The 23337-nt window shown below is 37.8% G+C and overlaps 1 protein-coding gene across 5 annotated transcripts in view; it reads left to right on the top strand.

Moving 5' to 3' along the window:
* GRIA3 (glutamate ionotropic receptor AMPA type subunit 3) overlaps positions 1-23337 on the top strand; it is a 156263-nt gene that overhangs the window by 34187 nt on the left and 98739 nt on the right. For all 5 annotated transcript variants that reach the window (XR_008239069.1, XM_052813323.1, XM_052813322.1 and 2 more), the window contains exon 3: positions 1189-1428. Coding sequence is in view for 4 of the 5 variants with exons in the window: in XM_052813323.1 (XP_052669283.1) it covers positions 1189-1428 (240 nt within the window). In the remaining variant the exon portion in view is untranslated. The remainder of the gene's footprint in view (positions 1-1188; positions 1429-23337) is intronic.

The following is a 23337-nucleotide window of genomic DNA, read 5'->3' as shown; positions in this document are numbered from 1 at the left end:
AGTGGTTAATGGGGCTAGTTGAAAATTGTTGTTAAATCCAGTTCTTGACAAGTGAAATTGTTAATGTTGAATGAACATTTTTCTGGGAAACTTATCTTCATTACAAATGGAATTTGCTCAGCTCAGTCCAAAAATGTTTTGATTTAGAAGTGCTGCTATGCTGTATTGTATTTCAGTTGTACAATCTTTATTATGGACCAGAGCCCCAGCATCCCACATATCAGGCTCCCTCGCTGTCTCTGATGCAGTCTCCCTCCATGGAAAGAACCCAGGGTCACAAGAAGTTTGCTCTGTTGCTACAGAGTTGAACAACAAAGAAACTCTTTTCCCTGCAACTCCCATGAAGTTGACCACGTTTATAAATTGAAATACCTTCATTTTTGTCCCAAGTGGTCATTGCTAAATCTCTACAAAGTATGGGAAATGAAGTGTTTCCCCAGATAAGTGCATGTGAAACAAAACACCCTTGACTGCATTTTGATTATTTTCTGGTACTAGATGAGTTCTTCAGGACACCAGAAAAGTTAATGACTAAAAGCCTACTGGTTAAGGGATATCAACTTTCATCCCATGAAGCAACAATATGTGTTCCTTATTTGCGTTGTCATTAATGAGCCATACACGTTCCAAATTGCTTCTGAAAGATTTTAATACTCAGTTAAGAAGCCACCATAATTTCTCACTGAAAAAGACCACACCCAGGTTTCACACAGAGATTTCAGAGTTGTGGGACTAGAAAGGAATAAAACATCCAGATTTCTTTGAATCAGATCTGAATCAAGGTGGGATACCAGGGAAAACTACATCTTAACATACTGACTTTCAAGCAGACCTGACATTTGTTACGTAGCTGCTAACAGGTGGTACTCAAGGGAGGGAAGGTATTTTACAGACAAGCAATGTAATCCCATGTTTGTTTTTAAAGAATATGGAGAGATTAGTGGATTACAACAATATAGCAGGACAAATCGCAATCAAAAATGTGCTCAGGCCAGTTTACTTGTGACAAAGTTGGTACAACTCACAGCTACACTGAAATTAGTATAAATTATCTCATGAATTCATGCCGTCTGCTGCAGCATACAGAATAATTTCAGGATTGCTTAGAAGGCTTACTTCAAACACACTTTAAAAGTTTGTTGCCTTCATTGTATGTCAGATTTTAACATCCCTGTCTGTCTTTGTTAGTCTGTTCACAGTTCTCCAGAGGAGTTTACGCCATCTTTGGATTCTATGACCAGATGTCAATGAACACACTGACATCATTTTGTGGAGCACTTCACACATCCTTCGTCACACCCAGCTTCCCAACAGATGCAGATGTGCAGTTTGTCATCCAGATGCGGCCAGCATTAAAAGGAGCCATCTTGAGTCTCTTGACTCATTATAAGTGGGAAAAGTTTGTGTACCTCTATGACACAGAAAGGGGTAAGCACCATCATTTTAAGTGATTTTACCATTTCGTAACTTGCTGTAAGTATTACCAGGATCAGCATGTGCAGCCCATCCCAATTTTGTTCTGGATGCAGATAGCACATTCTGATGGTCCTAGAAAACAAGTTTATTCTGAAGAAACTAAAATGAATGGATAGATGGAAAGAAGGCATTTTCATATTACTGATCATTTGTAAAGAGGTTGTTTGGAGGATAGTGTTAGCAGTGTAAGCATTCAATTTGGAATACCTGGTTTCCATGGAACCGCAGACTCAACACTTGCCAGGGTTTTTGAGTCCTTGCAAAATAAATAAAGTCGGCACTACGAAGTAGGCTGTTAAGCAAGACCTTCCGCTGTGTGTGACATTGCAAATCCCACACCACTTTACATAAACGTGCATTTCTCTTGTCACTGGACAAAGACAATCCATACTAGGATACACTCTAAAGATGTCTAGGCATCAATAATGGTCTAAGAATGTAACGCGTAAGATGCTTTAGGGCTCTGCTGGAGAAAGGGTGCTCTAGATATGTCACATGGATATCCAGAGATGAATTTAGATACATGACCAGAATGACCAGAGATAAGTTTTTACTAAATGAAAACATATTAAAACCAGCGTTTTTACGCTTAAGCCAATTGTTAACTACTAAGAAGCATAAAAGGTAGTAGATCCTGTCAAAAAGAGATCTAAGCATCAGAAACCATTTCCTGTGAGGAATCTTGCATATTTCTGTGGAGCAGCTGTTGCCACCTGCTCTAAGTGTACAGAATTTGCTTGGTTACAGATTTCACCTGGGTAGCATTTTTTGCATCAGATAGATGTGCCACTGCCCTTCTCACCAGCTTTATGATTAACAGCTCCAAGACCTTCTTCAGGTCAAAGGGGTCTGGCTAGAGCCAAAGAAGCTTAGAGTCCATTCCCGGCTCCCATGACGAAGTTCTGATACCCTAGGCTACTGCATATTGATTAAGATCAAGTTTTCTGTGGCCGTGCTTTTCACACTGAAGATTAATAGCATCACCCAGCTAAGGACATACCATATGTTGAAAGAAAGCAATTTTTAGTCTGATTTTAGGTGAATGCCAAGAGTTCAGAATTTTCTGAGTGATTTGGAGGTGTTAAATATTTCTAGCATTGAGAAATGCTGGCTATGAGATCAAGTAGGAAAGTATGGAGAAGTTAAGAATGCCATTAGTTTTTAAATCTTTCAAAACCACTACCCAAACATCCATATTTCTGGTTTAGTCCACTTTTAAATGAAAGCTCTTGTGAATATGCCATTTGTCTGAGTAAGAAAGGTTTAATGTGACCAAATGTGATAAACTTACAGCATGCAATAAAGTAAAATGTCAATATGTTCCAGGACTGATGAAACTTATCATGATTAAGGCTAATAAAGTTTGTTTTGGAAGGAGATGCATCAGTCATCCAAGGTCATGCCTAATAAGAAATTTGGCACTTCAGACTGGAAAAATCATCCAAAACAGTGGCAGTTTCACTAGAACTTGTCTGGATGATAGGACTATCAGGCTAACTGAGATGGTGACAGAAGTCACGAGGGAAGACTTGCAGACTCAGAGTTGCATTTTTCTACAATCCTCAGTGTGTACAATCTTTAGGTAGACACAGTCTAATCATGAGCTTATTATGATGTCTGATCCCTTTGGAACAGTTTAGGCTGTGTCTAGGCTTCATTTTGCCTTGTTCCTACTGAGATTTTAATCACAGGTTAAAACACAGCTCTTGCTGGTGAAATTAGCCCCAGGAATCTGACTTTACCTCTGTTGCCTTCTGCCCCCTGTCTTGACTTCCCATTCACATCCTACTCACAATCTTACAATTACTAATCAAAATCATGTTGTGAACCTACTGTGGCTCACTAGCTGTGTGTTATGTCAGACATTCAGACTAAGTGTCAGAGTGCGAAATCTGAATTAGATGATAGCGCAGGTGACTGAAGGATTGTAAAATGTAGCTCAGGGTTAGAAGATAAAGGACAGCCGTATCTCTAGGATAGAAGAGGCATCAGTGGTATAGGTAGCTTGATGATGGGCTTTGAGTTGTTTAGGATAACCTTACTACATCTTATCTTTCCTTCCTATACATATATTCTCGTTGCTGTTGTTTGATAACATATTTGCCATCTGCTAAAATAGAAACAGAGATGAACAGTTGATTATCTTCAGTTACTGCTGATTTAGTTAGGTTAAAACAAACTTGGTAGCAGTCTTATCGGAGTTATAATTGCTGTATTCTTCCAGCATTAAAAGAAATTAAGAAGACTTATATAGGAGGGAGAGGCAGGGCAATTAGGTACTGAGAAATAGACATCAGATTCCTTTGCTCGATGAGTAGTAATCATGGATGACAGCACCTGAAACATTTAGCAGTTCCAGTAGGCTGCGTAATTTCTTGTGATAGGCCTTCAAATACAAAAAAAAGTCCCAAGATGTTGAACAATAATAATGGTGAATGACTCCTTGTGTGGGGTAGTGAATAGGCTGTACATGTTCCTATGTTGAGATACCACTGGAAATGAAAACACTAGAGCTGTAACAACTTTTAATAATTCCAGTCTTAGATACTTTACTGCTTTGAGGCACAAACACTGTAGAGAGAAGGTGTTAAGCAGTTTACTGTCAGTTCCTGAAATAAACTGTCATTTAAGTACTGCCTTTCTATTACAATGATTATCTCACTGTTTGTTCTGAGAATCTGAGAAATCTCAAAACATTAGGCTATTCTTTCTTATGTTGAATATTAGTTATGGACTAAATTGTTCTTGCATGTAGTTTTACAGTGTTCTGCTGAAGCAAAACACTGCCGTGTATTAAACGTTGCATTGACTATTAATAAATACCCCATCATATTACAGATGCCATACAAAACTGAATAAACCTTCTTGTGGTTTTATACTGCTTATTGAACTATTTCAGTTTAAGCTTAGGCAAATGGAGAATCAGCTTTATAAAATTGTTTTCCTTAAGCAGTGGCTTTTTTCTTCTTTGCCATCAAATCATATAATCATATGGTTTCCCCCTTGGTGACATTAGGCACAATACTGTGATGTTTGGCTCCTGCAGTGAAGACAAAAGATAAATCTCAAACAATAGAATAAAGTTAAGATCTGCAATTACATCGATAGGTGGTGAAGCTTTTAATCCAGTGAGTTAGTATGTACATTGTATATGTTTATATTTGTAAGTACATTATTTTCTGTTGCTATGAGATGACTGAATGTTGCAGATTGTGCTCTCAAATATATATTTATGTGCAGGTGCAAAATTCAGTTTCTTAAAAACTGCTAAAGCACACAGAAAGAAAAATAAAATGTGAGATTTATGAATTCCAGCAGCAAGAATTATGTCTTATCATTGCTTATTTCAGTTGCTGGACTTACTCTTCTGTGAAGAAACTGAAGTTTAAGAGAAATATCAAATTGCATGTTCTTCTCCTAGTACCAGCAGAAAAAACAGATTATACTTTGCAGAGAGTAATGATGCGTTAGGAAATGGCTGCTAAGGGAAGAAAGGACATGAGGCAGTGTATAGAAGAAACAGTCATATGTTCATTCCATGCCACATGCTTTTAGTTCATGTGAAAGGGAAAGGCAGGGTTGATTTCTGTTTGTATTAACTCACATCAGTAAGTTGACACTGTTGGTTGCTGTGATGCGTGCAAAATAGCTGATTAATTATATGGTGCTAACTGCCTCAGTAGGCTTCTCTGCAGTAGAACTAAGACTAATTAAGATTATGTCAGGATGAAATGAGATGGGGTTACATACAGAAACCTATTAAGAATTTGGGTAGCACTTGTCAGGAAAGTCACCTTTTGCATCTCATGCTGAAGACTATGTTTCATCAAAAACCTCAGGTTTATTTCTAGTCTTCAGGTCTGTTTCTCCTCTTGCCTTACTTTACTGTAAATCAGATGTTATTCCACTGAAGTCAGTGGACCGGAGTAACACTAATATGAATGTGTGGAGAGGTAAGCTTGTGGTGTTCATAGCCATCTTAATGTTGTGTGAAAGTGTGAAGCACTTCTCATTTAATTATAAAAATGGTGTGATAGATTGTCATACCGAAGCTTTTGTTTATTTAAATTGCCATAATGTTTCTTAAGTAACATTTCAGTTTATTTTTGCCTGAGAAACACTCTTTGGTACAGATTGTTCACTTTCCATCTGTCAATACAACACAGGCATTTTGTCCTAAGTTACTTTGATTTGTCATACCTACTGTGCACAAAGACATTGATTTCTGTCATGCAGATCATTTAAACAAAATCACGCCAAGTGATTGCTGCGATGTGCATCAAGTCTTCTTCCTCTTGCTTCAGACCATAGGAGTCATCACAGGACAGGGAAGTGACTTTGTGTACCTACACAGTGGGAGCTCAGTCTAGACAGAGGTACAGATAGATCACAGTGTTTATGGCATCGTAATCAAATACCTCTCTAAATCTGAAATTCTTCTGTCATTTAGTTTTGATTTAGTCTGTCAGTAGGTATCTAGCGATACCTGAAATCAAGGAGAAAAAAAAAAGCTTTGGTAAGTAGGGTTATCGTTGGCTAGTTTGTTTGTTTTTTTTTTTTAATTGGTTAACACTGGCTAGATGAAGGCTGAGGCATGGAAGTGTTCATCTAAAGCCCCAGGTTATGTGGCTAAGAAGAGTTGAAAATATCTGCTTTAAAAGCAGTTACATCTTTAATCTTTACTGCCATAGAAACACAAAAATTTGACCTGAACTTAACGGATGGGTAAGGATGCAGAAGACCTGAAAATACAGCTTCAGAAAATATGACCTGTCATATTCCTCAAATATAAACCCTTCTGGTACCCTGTTGCATAAAGAAATGCCAGCTAAAGAGCCAAAAAAAAAAAAAAAGTACAACTGTAAGCTTCTCAATGATTATGTGTAAGGCGTCGAATTGCTTTAAACTGGGTTCAGTACAAGGCAATGAGATCTGATTCACTGCTTCTGCTGAAGACAAAGAATAACTCTTCTGTTTAGTTCTGCTTTTACAAAATGAGGTTAGTTATCTATTGCTATCAAAGGACAAGACACTTCTGTACTGCTTTCCCTGGAGAATGAGAGATTGAAGCTGATAAAAGAAGCAGTATGTAGAACCAGGCTCATTATATCTTCCACAAAATTAAATTGATGGATTTTTTTTTTTTGTATGAAATAAGAGTTGCACTGAAAATTACTGATATGTAGAACATAACATTCTTTGCAAAACACCTGGAGTAAGATTAATTTTTGTGGAATCTAAAAAGAGTCTGCTTTAGTACCTGGTGGATTCCTAGGGATTTTGGAATGTCAGGTTCTGGTGGACTGAGTCTCTGCTAAAAACAGCAATGAAAAATGTAATCCAACACAGAATGACTGACTTCTGTTCATAAGCACCTTCCATCAGCAGACAGGTGCAAAAGAACTCCTCCTTCCACATAGCTCATTTGTTAAACTCTGTGTTGGCTTTCTTCATGTCAGGAACTTTTATCTTCATTTATAAAGATCATTCTTCAATAAAGGGGAAAAATGAAACTGGTGGTAGCAGCTACACCAGCATTAGTAAACCCTGAATTCAGCACCTGCTGAACAGTCAAATGTCAAAAGAATCAATAGCTGAGCTGTTCATTAATATGGTTATTCTTCAGAGCAGGAGAGTTATTCCACTAGCTGAAGAACTGGTCTGAATCCATTGCATGAAGGAAAAAGGATTTAAGGCTGGCTGACAGTTTGCTCAGAATTAAACATGGGCTTGTTCCATTTTAAAATTGTAATTCTTGTTTGCTAGTATGTTTATACCTGCTTAATTCTTCTCAGTTGCACCTATACGGTTGATGCAATATATTTTGCTTACACTTTCAAAAGTATGAAAGGATTTAAAATCTTGACATTATCTTCCGTAAATATCAGTCTGTGCTGAAGAATAATGGAACATACAAAGCATGCTTGGAAGCCTATAAAACACCAAAGGTGACAAAATGGGGAAGAGTTACTGCAAACCTTGATTCTTCTGAGTTTTTTGGCTCTTTTGCAGGAGTGTTTTGGACAGCAGCCCAGGATCATGGGAGTGGTGACATGTAGACAATATCAATTGCTAGCATTTAGGTAGCTATGTAGATGAGCTGTCTCATTCTCCTTTCCCACTTCTTTATATACTGGGAAATGCACAGCAGGGAATAAAATCTTGGCAAGACCTCCCGAGATGAGGCTTGGCCTCCATATCACAGGAACAGGCGTCACAGGTCTGTACATTCAAAGAATCATGTGCCCCAGTAACGGCCATCCAGAAATTTTCTTCTAAGTCATGATGTCAGCAAAAGGCAACTTGCAGCATGGCCACAAAATGCTGCATCTTTTGCATGGCTTTCCTGAAAGGATATGATGTAGGTTCAAGTTTTCAAGCTCTGGTACAATATAGAGCGCACACAGTATAAAGACCCTTATGGTAGAAAACCCATTGTTTAGATTTAAAGAACAATCATACTTCATATAGCTATGTGCAATAAGAAAATTATCTGTTTCTTTCACTATCAGCCTTTTGGAAACGAGTGATTTTACCATCTTATAATGCCTAGAATTTGTATTTATATAGAACAGAAAGTCATAGATACTGCTTAGCAGTGTTTGTGTGAAATATAAGCAATTTACCCTGACAAAGAGGCAAATCTTGACATTCTTCTTTAGGGTGCATTGCTTCATTGCATTCAGCAGTGTAATGTATGAACTAAGGCTCTATTCAGGAAACATGTCAGAACCTTAACTGAAATATTCCAGGATTGCTTTACTGTTTGACTTTACTGCCTAAATGTGTTCGGGAATAATCTGAGCCTGAACGGTTAAATCTAGCTTTTGATAATCACTCTCCATTTATTTCCTCTGAAATCTCTAAAGTCTCATACAGACTCCTTTTATCTTGGTCTCTGTGGTACACAGATACAGAAGAAAGCCCTTTTACTGATCCTTCTCCAAACAAACATTCAGACCCTGCGTGGGAGAATGGTTGTTGGCTGGTTTTGGGGTGGACTGAGAGCCCTAAGCATTTTTCTCCTGATCTTTCCCATTAGCTGCTATTTGTTTAGCTTACCCCTGGTAATCACTTAAACCGTTTTTCTAGCTTATGAACAAGAGGAGTGAATCAACTTTGAAAGTCATCCAGCATGAGATGTATCATACTGGCAAGACTAAGATGCAGCTAAAGACCAACAGCATAGAGTTCATGGCCGTATTCTGTACTGCAGCTTTGTGCCTCTTCACAAGTTTTGTGTATAAACAGTGGGTTCAGTTTGGTGTTGAGATGCCCAGGCAAGATGCCTGAGCATCCCTTGAAGCTGTTGGAACACACACTACTGTCAGCACTATTGTCCAACAGGTGGAGTAACTGCACATGTGCAATAAATTTGCGTCTTGTTTCGTGGAGCCCCTGAGAATAAGAAAGTGTGTCAGCCCGTTCATGAAGAAAAGCAAGAACGCAAGAGCATTGTATGACAGAGCCCCGATACTGCTCATGCGGTGATGATGTATCATCGATTCTTCCATCCACACGTAATGTTGTTGTGGTAGGGTATTATGGTAGCCTCACTCACGCAGAGCATGAATCCAGTTGTGGCTGAGAGAGCATCAGAATCTGACCTTGCTTTACGTGAAATCAGCTTGTAAAACCAAGTCAGAATATTCAGGGTACAGAGTATGAATGGGAAAGTCCTGCATAAATAATTTCTGGAAGCCTAAAGCAGGATATGTGCTACCCTCATGGTCCTAACAAAAGCAACTGGAACTCTTGGGAACATGAGCTGAAGCCCTGAATACCTTGCATGGTAAACAGAACTAGCAGCATTGCCACTCACCCATGCCTTAGAAATGAAGTCTGCAAACAGTTGTATTTATAAACTGATTTGTGTAAATGCATGCATTTAAATACTTACCTTTTCATAAATATGCATGTTTTATCAACTTTTGGTATAGCCATAACATTTCATTTTTTTATTGTATGCGCAAGTAATTTAAGTGGCAGAAGCTTTTGTTCTCAGTTGATTTTATGTGTGTATCGGCAAGATTTAAATGGTCAGAATCTCACATTTCCAGATTTCTTGAAACAAAACTAAAGTTCAAGACAGTTTCCAAGTGCGGGTGGAGGGGGGGAAGGGCTGAAAAGATACATGAGAGGAGTTGTTGGCCGTTTTGCTCTGAGACAAGGGCAAGGACTTGACACAAAGCCAAGCCTTAATGATGACGGAAAGGCTTTGCTTGGAACCAGAGGAGATGAGGTAGAATTTGTTGATCTCGGGGAGGAGATGGGACTTTTTAGACTAGAAAGGAAGGGTATAGAAAAGAATACCTATGTGCAAAGGACTGTGAGTAAATTTTTATCAAGCCTATTTATTTAACCCTTCTTACCCAACAGATCTAGTTTACTTAAGTTACTTTAAGTTACTTTATTTTGCATCTGTATATGCAGCATAGCTTTAAAGACTGGAAGCCTTTGGTGTCTTTGGCATTTGGATGCTTGGAGCAAGGTAGGCTAGTTTCACCTGGGGACTTGCGCTGATTCTGTTCATGGAAGTGAACTGTCTCGCTGACTTAAAGTCTGTGTAAAGGCCTTAGTACTTTGGGTGGGACTGAAGAAAGCAGCACTGTTTAGTAATGGAATCAAGATGAAGCAATTTTCAGGTATGCATCAAAAAGAGAGATGTGTGACATGGCATTAGTATGTGAACTTTACTATGAATTGCAGTGGAGTAGCATGTTCTGGTTATCACATGTTTTCCAAAGAAAGAGCATTTTAACATCCTATACCTTAATGCAGTTAAGATAGCAGTATTTAACATGTTAGTATTCTTAAAGTTTTCAAATTTTATCACCCTTCACTGGATCTTGACTGTACGTTTACTCTTCCCATGTGTCTTTCTTCACCTAGAAATAGTTCATTCTTAACCTGAGTGACAGCTCTTATTGGTGGCCCATGGTATTTTGTGGAGCAATGGTTGTTTGTTACTCACAATGAGGGAACAGATTCTCTACATATGCTATGAGAGACCTCACACTTTTGTAAGCATGATGCAATAGTGAGATGATGATCTTCAGCCCAGACAAATAATCCGTTCACCAGGTAAAGAACTTCTGCAGAATGATTGCAGGCTGTTGTGGCTTAATGGAATGACTATAATAGTTGCAAATGGTAAAAAACGCCAAACACAAAGGAGATTTCTCCAGTGCTTGAGGAATATGTGAGTAAAATGGAGTATCTCAGCAAGTCAGTAAATCAAAGCTTTAGCTTTCATAGAGTGGTCTCAGATACTCCAAAGCAGGTTCTCAGCTAAGCAATGACATGTGCTTTTCTCACTACCAAAAGAGAGGCTTCATACGCAGTTTGAATTTCTTTTGATACAGGACTGAATAGCATGCTGGATGAATGATGTGTAAGAATTTAGCTTTGTTAAAGGCTTTGTGCTTTTGAAGTGATTTTCATTGGATGGTCTCAAACAACAATGAATGAAGATCAACAATATCTGTGTGGGGCCTGCAAGGGTTTTCAGTCCTGTTTTTCAGGTGGAAGCATTGATGTACCGATCAGCAGGTTAACAACCTGATCTTCTTCTACGTATGTATATGGAAATACCTTTGTTGAATCGAAAGCACAGTGAGCTTTTACTTAAGGGATGTGCAGAACGTCATACTGGAAGTCAATGGCTATGGTTACTAATGAAAAACAGTTTTTCATATTCCTACACAAGAATTCCCTTAAATTTTACCATGAATTTCCCTTCTCACCTAGAAAAAATCTTGAGCCTTTGGAGAAGCTCGTAAGGGATTACTAAGAAGCTTTGCATTTAAGATAGTTAATTAAATGGTGTTTGCCATAGAGTTTATATGAAGGAATCCATTGGTTATAGCTTCAATACCTTCCTTCATCTGTGACACTTGGCTCTTTTAGATTTAATTTCTTCTTTCAGGCTTCAGATAATTTACCAAACTAGTTTGACCACATCCCTTTTTCTTCCCAGAAAATATCAGCTGTCTCAGTAGCATAAAGATGACTTGAATGCTTTGTAGAAGAAAAATAAATGTGAATGCGTTTATGACAAACCCACTCAGCTGGCAGGTAAAATGACCTCATTGTAGTTAGGTTAAGGAGTTTTTAAAGGATTTTTCTCTTACGGAGATAGATTTTTCTCTGGTTTCTCATGAGACATTTAAAATCACACCCTTTTTTTTTTAACTCTCCTCCTTGCAATTGACAGTAGGACAGCACTGCGAGCGTGCATTTCAGAAGGTGTATAAGACAGTGTACTACTGTAGTGCAGTGGAATGAAAAATACCTCCATGAAGTGATTAAGTATTAATCTCTAAAGAAAAAAGGGAAAAGTTCCTGACATTAATTTTGTACTCAGTAACAAGTAATTATTCATTTCTTCAGCTCTAGATGCATAGCTTTTCCTGGCCACCACTTTTGCTTTGATTCATGATGCAAAGAATCATTGGGAGAGAAAGGTGACCTAAGGTTTTATTCCTCCTGATCCTGAGCTCATCATGTTCACAGCCTGTTGCTTTGCACTAAAAAGTATTTCTGACTTACTTTGGTTGTCAGCCGCCCAAAGAAACAAATCACCAGTCAGTGATTTGCGTAGTATAGCAGCATTTAGGCAGGGCCCCTCTTCAGTTTGTTAAAAGTGATTAAGCACAGAGTTGTCATCTCTTACAACAGCAAAGTATCCCCTTTATTGCTGAAGTGTTTCTCCTTCAGTTTTTAGGGCCAGATTCCTCAGGCACCACTCTGCGACGCGGGTGTGCTGTGGAGTCTGGATTTGCACGTGAAGTACATCTGTGCTCCCTCCAGGTGAATGGGCTGGAGCCTAAGTAAGGTGAGGTGCTTTTGCCAAGGTAGTAGTAGTTTGGTGAGCAGTGTGGGCTGAGGCATCATATCTGAAACTGAAGAATTTAATAAGCCAGAACCGTGACTACTGGAAACACAACTCCAGTTCTGTTCTCTGCCCCAGCGCAGTGATCTGTGCTAGAATGCTTGGTAAGCTATGAGCATCACTGTTCCATGCTGACATGATAAAACAGCATCAGTCTGGAAAGGTTAACAGATACCAAGCAGTGGTTGTTAAGGTTTCTTAGGAGCTCCTGAGGTGTTGTTTGCTTTGGGGGTATTTTTGTCAATGCTGATAATAATAATATGCAGTGAATTGCCAGGGCTGTGACACAACCAGATGTAAGAGGACTACTGTTATTTGCATAAAGGGCTAATATTTTTGTAGCATTTCTTCTGCTGCTTATGAAGTTATTTCTCCACTCTCTATTCATTTTCAGGAGAGCAATAATTCATTTTTGATAACTCAGATTTTGATAATCTGCCCAACTGTACTTGAGAATGGGTTTATAAAGGAGCGCAGCCACACCGTACACTGCATTGAGCCATACTACCCAAGGCCAAAGACAAATCCAAGTTGCTTTGTTCGGTTGTGGCATTTTTTTAATCAGCGCTTATGTGTTGTGAGCATTTAACTGAGGGTCCTTTCCCCTTTGTAAAGTAAAAGCCACTTCTGGCTATTGTAGTTTAGCCTAATGAAATGGTGACTAATCACTGAAAAGCCTTTTCATTCCTTTCATTTTCTCCTTATGGCATGGTGTACAAAGCAGTCTCAAAGACAATGGCTCTGAGCTGTTCTTAAGCTGTCTAGATCTCAGAGTCATAGTTAAGAAGACTTTTCCAGAGAAGAAAATGCATGACAGTGGTCATTAAAGATTTTCTCAGGGTACTTTAGAATATTGTAAACACTCTGAAGCCATCACATAAATATGGCAAATAATGCAGGCACTTTCAGGTGTCTTTTTTAGCAAGGTGTTTCATGCTGATCACTCTAAGGGCATAGTATTGTCATTTTTGTAGCAAAGGCTATACATGACCTTGTAAATTTATACTGGGATTCCCTTGGTGATATAAAAATAATGATGTAGTCTCAGAATTAACATGGGAAAGCGTTTGTTAAAACTCTTGGGTGCCTTCAATTCAGTACGAGTGGTGTAGTTAATACCCAAGTATGGGTGGTTCTAATGGGTGAATACATAAAATAAACTATAACATTTGGATAAAGTTGTGATATAAACAATATATTTCCTCTATTGGACATAATTTTCAGTTGCCATTATGTCCTGCTGAGCCATCTAAAATATATGAAAGAATGCATAATTGTCACTCATCTTTATGAAATGTCAAAGTCATATACTATGTTGACCTCAATCTATGTGCATTAATTCATGAAGAATTTAATTAGATGAGTTTAAGTCAGAACTGCAGTATAAAATCCTTTCAGTGCAGTTTAATTATTTTGCCAGCATTATATACACATAACACCATCGTAGTCTAGACTGGATTGTGTCATGATCTGCTCCTAAGACTAAAGATATTGTAAATGTGTTTCTAGATCAAAGAGTGCTTTTGCTGCAATCTCATTTCTCACTGGCTTTTTTTTCCCCTGCTTAAAAAAGGGGAAATTATGATTTTAGGAGCAAATATTAGTCTTCAGTTTGTGTAGTTTAGCACATCTTTTATTAGCAAGCTAAGGCTTTATTCTTTGAAGGGGGGAGAAGGACAAAAAAGAGGGAAATGAAAAATAAAGCAGCCAGTCTTCTGACATCGTTTGGCTCAGCAAGAGCAAACCTTTGAGTTGACTACATCGGTGTCAGTAATTGCTCTGTAGATAGAATTGCCTATTGCTTAGTAGTACTAGCATTATCGATCAGTTGTTTTTGTCCATGAACTGACAATGATAACCTCAAATTAGATCAAGTTTTATTAAAGAAATAAAATCAAATTATGCCTGGCTGTAGACAAATAATAATGAGTTACATGAACACATAATTATTGCAATAACATTTTTTGCAGAGATTTCTTGAAAATAAAACCCCAAACCCACCGTTTGTTTTTTTTCTGTCATTTGTTAACGCAGTTCTCTCCCTCCCTCACCTACACTGGTACTGTGGAAGCCTACTTATTTTTAATGATATCGTAACAGTTGCCACAAAGAGGTGGGGAGATGGGGGCAGGAGGGGAGATCTGAGCTTTTCTTTGAAAGGGGTGCTATATGATGGGGTGAATACATGGATGCATAAGTTATTGCAGCCTCAAGGCAGCAGTAATTTATGCACTGACAGTTTGAGTTTCATGCTATGCTATTTTAAAAAAGCCTTACAAAGTAACTGCCTCTGTTACATTAGTGTATGTGTTGGTTTTAGAAGTATTCCACATCACTGAGACAGTTTGAACACAAACATTTGAGAAACATTCATCACAGTGTGGCAGTTGTCCTGTTTCAGTAAGGAAAAAAAAAACCCCTAGCAATTTAAAAAGGATAGTTATTTTCCACATTTTAAAATTAATTTGGGTACCCTGAAGGATTTTTCAGGGTTGTTTCATTGCTTATTTTTAGATATGTTGATGGAAGTGAAAATTGTGGCTTTAGATGATGCATGTATATTGTATTAGTGTAGTTATTATTGTAGTTGTCCTCTCTGGAACCATTTAGCTACACTTCTCAAAGCAAGCAACAAAATGGATGTGAATGGCATACATTTGAATAATGACCATTTTGGTTTGCATGTTTTCCTTATGCTACAAATCAGAGAAAACTCTAGCTGCACACAGCATCCATAACGTATAAGACCAAAGAATGCTTCCCTTTTGACATGAACCATATAATAATATTTATGCATTAAAGCACCATTTCCTTACAAGGAAGTATTCGACTTGGCTGTTTGATTATGAATTCCCATTTATATAGCAGTAATTTCCATTAGTTTAACAATTATTATGAAAGTACACATCTGGAAGCATAAATAAGAACAGTGGCTTCAAAAGTTTGAGGTGTATAGAATTACACTGAGTTTTCATTAATAATATATATGAAGCCAAACAAATTAAGTGCAAGCAGCTGTAGACCATTACAGTTTAGATTTAATTTAAGTAATCTCTGGATTGACCTTCTTCAGAAACTGGCCACAGTAGGCAATACAAATACATCATCGTCTGTCTTATAGTGAATTTTAGATGCCAGCTGCATCCTCATAACACTTTATTTGGTCTCCTGTAAAAATTATAGATAAAAAGATAATGGGAGCAATGATGTTATTTGTTCTTAAGTTTTAAGGGCTATTCATTTTGCATAGATATGGTCTTAGTTTATGGGATAGTCATTTGCATTTTTCTGCAGATAGTGTTTTTGTGACTTTAGTGACCTCCCTCTGACTATAAAGCTGGATTTTTGTCAAAATGTTTTTAACATTAAAACTTTTACTGCGGGGAATTCAGACTGCTACTGAAAGTAACCAAGTTGGTTCAGTTGTGTAAAAATCAGAATATGCCTCAGAGCACAGCAAAAGCCATTCATTGCATTTCTTTGAAGCGAAGCAATGCAGATTTGCATAGATGAAGATTCGACCTTATGTGTTTAAAAATTTGAAACAACAAAATTGTAATGCAGAGATAAAAACTTGTACAAAATCATTATTATAAAAGAAGATGAAAAATTTCCCATATTTTGATATGCAAGTGTGTTCTTTTTTCCAAATCCCAGATAGGTAATTTTTAGGACTTCACATGAATAATGGATGCTATTTAAAATGTTTCCTTAAGAACAGTGAGTTCATTGTATCAATAATAGAGAAGTTTCATCGTGGGCCAGTTTGTAATATTTTGATTGTCATGTTTCATACCACTCTTGAGGTCAGATGGTAGAAATCCACTTAATTGTTGTATTTAACCTGCAGTCATTACTGAAGGTGGGGAGTGAATACATTTTTGTTTTCTGTTTCTACATCATCTACCACAATGGGGGTTCTTGAGAACTACTTTAAACAAATAGTTGCTGATTATTATACTAGAATAAAGGGAAACAAGAGAGGCTTCAGTGGACATCTTGGTAGAAAACTGAGAATTAGCTTCAGTTTTATTACTTGAGCTGTGTTTATATGAGTTACAGTATGAAGAATAGCGGCCCCAACTGTCACACAGGGACCAGAGTCTAGAAGCCATAAAACCAGAAATCACTGTGTCACAAGGGAAACTAGTTTTCTGTAAACTAATAAAAATGATGTTCTAATGTGTGATCCTTCAGCGATTTTTAGGGCCATATTTGTTAAAGAAAAGCTGAAAGCTTTCCCTAGCTTTAGTCTTTTTTAATGACTGTCCTTTACAGAATATTCCTTGGTGCGGTGCCTTCTTCTCAAGTTACTATTCAGTCTTTTCTCATTTCCTTTCCAGGGCTTTCTAGTTTATTCTGTGATAATGCAGCACTAGGTTCTTCAGCATAAGTAACAAATGTATATTTTCTCTCTTGCCTGACAGAATTAAAGCTTAAAAAGAAAATTTTTTTCAAGTTAAAGTCGGGTGGAACCTGAAAGGAGTGGGAAATGTTGAGTGAAACAGAAATTACAAAATTCATTTTGGACAAAGCTGAAAAGTGTTAGTTTATCTGCAAAAACTCTGGTCCATGTTATTTCAAGACTAACCTTTAGTTTAATCTTTGTTCAGATTTTGAAAGTAAAAGTCATTAACTTTCATTTTGAAAAATATTTTCTTCCATTTTTCTCAGCCAGAGTTATAAATTCAGCTTGGCCTAAATTAACTTGTAACTGTGGTCCCTTCCTCTCCTAAAGGTCTGTTCTTCCAGTAAATGTAATGTTAATTGAAAAAAATTCACCAGCTCTATTACTAAATTAATGGAGCTGTAATTGCTAACGGGACACTTCCCTAACTGGTAAGTGAAGTTATATGCCCATATGTGACTCATGCACGGCATCAAAGAACATTTTTAATTTATTTGAGAGTGGCCAATGGCCACACTTTATAGAAGAAAACCAGCCAGCAATAAACACGCTGCTTTTTGCCAAAAAGAAATGTATCAGAACATTATTTTAGCAATCTCCACATCTCAGTTAAGTACTATATCATATTATTCTGTGCAAGGATATAATTTTACTGAGACTAGAATAATTTGCATACTCGCCTTCAATTGTTACCATCCACTTTTTGTTTTATTTTATTAATAACTATTTAAAAAATAATAAATCACAGTTAACACACTGTAAACATATTATAAATATGTTCCCATGTTAAATTTGGCCAAAACCAAAATGGATATTTAGCAATGATTTTTAAATCATTAAATTATGGAATTATTGCCCTTCTGCATTATATAAAATTACTTGGCATTCATTGATCATTTATTGATATTTATAAACATGTCCTAAACAAAAAGCATGAAATTATCATTACACATTTTTCTAAGACAAATATAACAGGTTTTGATTAAAATTGTTCAGGTGCAGAGCAAACCTTTTCATGTTTGTTTTATTTTCTGCTCAGTGTAGTCTTGTCCCTGTGACTTTTGTGTACTGTTGTAGTGTTGATCATGCATTGTCTTTGTAGACTTCTTAAATACTGTTCACTTAAGCAACAAGTTAGCAAAGTGAATAATAACATATTATTTTATTGATGTAAATGAGAGATGCTTTCCCTTTGCCCGAGGTGTTAGTTAGGAATGATTATCAGAAACAGATGTCTGAACCATGCCTATTGTAAGGAGCTATTTAAGAGCTAAGGCTACTGAGAGTAGGTTCTACCCAGATGCAAGAACCATCACACAAGAAGCAGTCGGGTTTGCTTGCTGTCATATTTCTTGCATGGTGCTTTCCAGACAGTCAGCCTAATCTCTGTTATTTTTGTCTCGCCAATACAGAAGGTGAATAGTGCTGCGGCACCACGGGAGTCAAATGAAGCCGTGGTACATAGTTGCGTCTTCTAGTGGTGAGAGTATTGTTGTGGATGGGGTAGATGAACCTAGACAAAATCTTACGTTGAGGCTGTCTTACCTCTTAGCCCCGATGGCATGTATTGTTCGTTCTGACGCTAGTCCTTACAAACGCCATGATAAAAATCCCATTAAAGCTGATGAGAGCTTTTCCTTTGTCCTATTCAGTTTTCAAAGCAGAAATCCTAAGCAACTGGATAAAGGCTCCAAAATCCGTTAAGCTAAGTAACAAAAAAATACCCTGCAAGGAAAGCAAGCTTTTTTGTACTCCTTGTGGAGGATGGAGAAGTTGGTGTCTCTTCCATCAGCTGTGGTCCTGATCGTAAAGGACCATGGCATACTATTGTATTCTAGCAACCAGCTCTGCCACAGTGGTACAAGAAGTGGCCCTTTCCAGACTTCTGGTCTTTTTAGATGAAATCAAATTGCAAGGTAATCCCAACTTTTTTCTTCTGCAGTTAATAGAAATGTACAGTTTAAAAGGCAAGCCTTTATACATTGGGGTCTTGTTTTCTAATGGTGCCTGGAAGAGACTTTATGCATGAACTGTGCTTGTTTCACTAATTGCATTGTTGCATTCAGCTGCTGTGAGTTGCTTTGACAATACCCAGTGGAGCCTCTACCTTGGTACAAGGGTACAATCATGGTGCATCAGTTTCACTGCAACAGTAGTTTTGTTAAAACCGTCACATTTGCTGACCATTCAATAAAGGTCGTTCTGTTTGTGACACAACAAGCCAGCCAGAAAAGAATTACACAGCTTCTGGCCAAAAAAAAAAAAAAGAGTAAAGGCACCACAGCAATATTTTGTCTTTTAAGATCTCTCCCTTTTTTTCCTTGGGATTCTTTCCAAAGAAATAAAATGTATTATCCATGTGACTTTGCGGAGAAAGAGTATTTGAAATAGCCTTTTAGCAATGCATCAGCTGAGGTCAGTATGTGTATCTCAGATACAGGTGTTGCAGTTTTATGTACTATGCAGTGTAGAGGGATGCAGTCTGTATATCCAGCAAAGTAAGGAAAAGCTGGCTTCCACCGCATTCCACCTGAGTGTGGAACAACTTCTTTAATGCAGTCTGAGTGCTGCCACATCAGAGGCTTCATCTCCCACCTTCCTTTGTGCTAGTAATGGTGTTCTGGAACACTTGGGAGAGAAGCCACAATTTTGGTCTTCAGATGTCAAGAAGAAAATTTAAATCATTCTTTGAAAGACAGCTGCTGGTGCAGAAGCTCACTGAGTATTGCAAGGCAATCCCATGGCACCGGATTGTTAAATGTGGATCCAGTGTGTTTGAAGATCATGCTCAATATTGTTGCTCTGGGGAACTATGTGAAGAATACAGGAACTGAAGCTTCAGTAGGGAGTGAAACCTTTCTCACATTGTCAATAATGAATGCTTATTTAAGAAAAAAATCAAGCAAGAAAATACGAATGTCTGATAGCAAGGAAGAGCGTTCCTGTGCCACACCAGGTGTTCAGCTCCATGCAAAATTCCTAGAGAAGTCAGTGGGAGGTTTGTCTAGTATATTAGACTTTTCCATACTGCTTGAATCACGTGTCTGTTGGCCATGAATTGGTCTCTGTGATTTCCTAAAAGATAATAATTTGGATTCAAATTTACTCTTTCTCTCTTCTTTGGCTATTGTAAAATCAGCTCTTTTAAAATATCTACGTTACTCCTGATACGCTGTGAGAGCTACATACTCATTTCTTGTCAACAGACATGAGTTTCCACTTTGGTAAGTGCTACTGGTAAGAATTAAAGTCTTGGTGGTTGAACACATCCGTCAGAAGGAAGCTAAGAAAGGTAATTGAAGTGTGTAAAGCTGACAAATAGACCTGAAGAGACGTGGTTTCCAATTTTTTATGTATAACAAAATAAAATACTGTTTTGCTTTATCTTAATAGTTTAATACAGTTGGCCAGTACAAGTTAAAAATTAACTTCAAGAGACGAACCATATTATTGTGTTCAACCAGAAATATTAAGGCACCAGCACAGTGGAAAAACTATGGTGTGTGCAGTGCAAAATCACAGAATCACCTTGCTGATGTGTGTTTAAACATGTGAGCAGTTTGATATAGCACGTGATGCTGTTCCCTCCCCAGTGAGTGGCAAAACTCCCTGGAACTCTGTGGTGCTGGAGAAGCGCTCAGTGATTTGGATTAGGTGAATTACTTTGTGATTACTTTGCTTCAAAAGAAGTATTTGCAGGTCTAGACTGTAAGTAAGACGACTTATAGCTGTTCACAGGTTCTGTGGCCATGGCCTGATCTCTGAGCCAAAGAATTATATGGAAAATATTGCAAATTGTTGGCTTTTAAGTTCTGAATGGCTTGGGGTCCTTCCTGTCATTCAGGTTTATACGCTTAGGTCTAAACTCAGTCTTTCTGTGAACTCTTTTAGGAATAACACATACTAATCTCTTCAGGAATATGGCTGGAATAGTCGCAAGTGATCTCTGAATTCCTGCAAAAATTCCACATGGCTTTAGCTGAAGCAGATTTAGGCTAATGTTGATGGCCAGTGTTTTAAAACTCTTTGCAGGGAATGGAAAAGTGCTGATGTAGAACATACACAGTTAATTTAGCTCTCTTCCTGCTTCACTCCCAAGGTGTTATAGTTCCGGGATGTAAGAGGGAGAATAAAATATTACTGTATGTGAAAAATGAAGTGGTGGTGTTATATGGAAAGCTGAGGAACTGGAATGTTGTTTCTCTTCTGCTGTTCAGTACAGATAATGGCATAAATCCACTCCTCTCCAGAGTCCTGAGTACAGCAGACATTGAGTCTGCTTAAGTTAGGCTGAAGGTCTGAAGTGATTTATCCTAGAGTACCTGAACCACTAGTGCAACATGTAATCAGTGGAGGTATAGAGGAGACGTGTGCTTAACTGCATGGTGGTAGGACCATGGTCTCAGCCCTGTGTCTTTCAGCACACTTTTATTTTTAATTCTCCCTCAGTTCTACATCATCCAAAGCGATAGATATGAATCACAATGGGGGAGGTAAATGAGTAGAAGCCATGAAGTGCAGCAGAGGAGACAACAGTGCTATTTCTGAAAGACAGGAGTGAAGACACCAAGACTTTCATTACAGGCAGAGACAAAAGGGCTATCCAAAGAATAAGGACAGAGGTGCACAGTGTAGACCTTTTAAAACAGGGACAGAACTTTTGCTGCATTTAAAAAAAAAAAAAAAAAAAGGAATCAGTGAAGTGATGGGACATACTCCAAACAGTGAGCAAGAAAATCTGGCATTGAGAGCTAAGACCTTAGTGAGAGCTGTTAAGTGTAGCCGTACAATTAGAATGGGATTCTTGACCTCTTGATACGCTAGGGTATATAGCACAGTCATAATAATCCAGTGTTTAAAGAATATGCTTTCCAAACGTTTTCTTTTTTTTGCAGAAACAACAATAATAGAACATTTTGCTGTAAAAAGAAAGATGTTGGCTTGATATTTCATTGCAGGGGGAGGGTTAGTTAGTATTGAGAACAATCAGGTGGGACCAGCTCCCTGGGGTAAGCACAGGCATTATACTTTGAGCCTAGAACATCTGTACATTAATAATTAGTAAGGTTAGATGGAAATTTTTTATTGAAGTCAATTCTGGTTGCTCACAGGCGTGACTGACCTGGTTTTCTCTTGCTTCTCATACCTGCACAGAGATAATTACAGTGGCAAAAAGTGTTAAAATAAATCTTACTTAGTTTACTTGGGGGGGGATAATAAGACTAAACAAAAAGTGCCACCCTACTGGAGGAGAGCAGTGGTGGAATGAGAACCTTTTGGTTTAAAGTATTGATTCGCACAGAACACTTACAACCTTTCCACTCTATATACCAGCGACCTCCCTTGTTCTGTGAAATCTTTCTCTGCCTGAATAACTACAGTAATGGTAAATTGAGTGATCAGAACTATCGGTGCTTGTTCTTCTAGCTGTGTGTACCATTCACTGTATTATTTTCTCCTTCAGATTAGATAATACTAAACTTTTTGCATATTTTATCATGTAGTTTCCTAACCATGCAATCAGATTTGTGAGGCTTTGGAGTCATGGAAGAGTAGTCATGCGTCAGTGTAATATCAAAACAAATGGAATAGAAGAGTTCTTTTGTTTCACTGAATATTGGCTGGAATATTCAAATAGCATATAAACATTTTAAATAATAGTAAACACTTGGCAGCATAATTGGGTGCAAAGCCCAACATAATTGGAGTACTGAGGCTGACTGGCTCCAAGGATGTGTTTGTTACAGCTTCCTAATTTTACAAAACAACTCTGAGAAAACATTAAGAACAATTTAATTTGAAAGTATGAAAACAGGCAGTTTGCAGTTTACATGCAACCCCTTCCTTTTGTAATAGATACCCTACTACTCTGCAACCTTGGAGGGGAATTTTCTATCTCCTTTTCTTCTTCGAGCTAATAATTGATGGTCTGCCTCAGATATGTGTACATCCCATTTAGTCAGGCAGTCCTTATCTGTGCACTTGTTGAACATGTTGCAATGAAATAACTAATTAACAGTGTATTCTGTAGAGAATTCTGTGCCACTTTTTAAGCGGGCCACGGAGTACATATTCTGAGAAGCACATATCCTATTTTCATAAGTGATTTCCAAAGGCACACAGGACAGGTCTTTCAGAGGTATTTAGGGTTTCAGCATACACACAGTCACATTGTGAAAAGCACCTCAATGAGATCTATGCCTGGCTGCCATTTAAGTCAGTGGAGTGCAGGTACCCCACCTGCTGAGATTCTTCAGCATCTGCATCTTAATTGCCTCTGAAAACCTAGTCCTACCATCCTACCCAAGTCACTTTTGAAAATAAAAGACAGATGCCTGTGAAAATTTTGCCTATGCTGCACTGTGAAGTGAGCCTGTTTCTGAGAGGATCATAGGCAAAAGTGTTAGTTGTTTCAAATACTCCGGTTATTACCATTTCTAGAACATTTAACAGAACCTTTACCATTTACCATGTGCCCATGCAAATACAAGGTTATTTTTTTTAATGTTTATTGATAATATAAAACTAAGAAACATAGTTTTACGTATTCAACGATTTT

Source organism: Harpia harpyja, chromosome 18 (genome assembly GCF_026419915.1).
Source record: "Harpia harpyja isolate bHarHar1 chromosome 18, bHarHar1 primary haplotype, whole genome shotgun sequence".
In the NCBI taxonomy this organism is placed as follows: domain Eukaryota; kingdom Metazoa; phylum Chordata; class Aves; order Accipitriformes; family Accipitridae; genus Harpia; species Harpia harpyja.
This window is presented reverse-complemented; position numbering and strand designations above follow the sequence as displayed.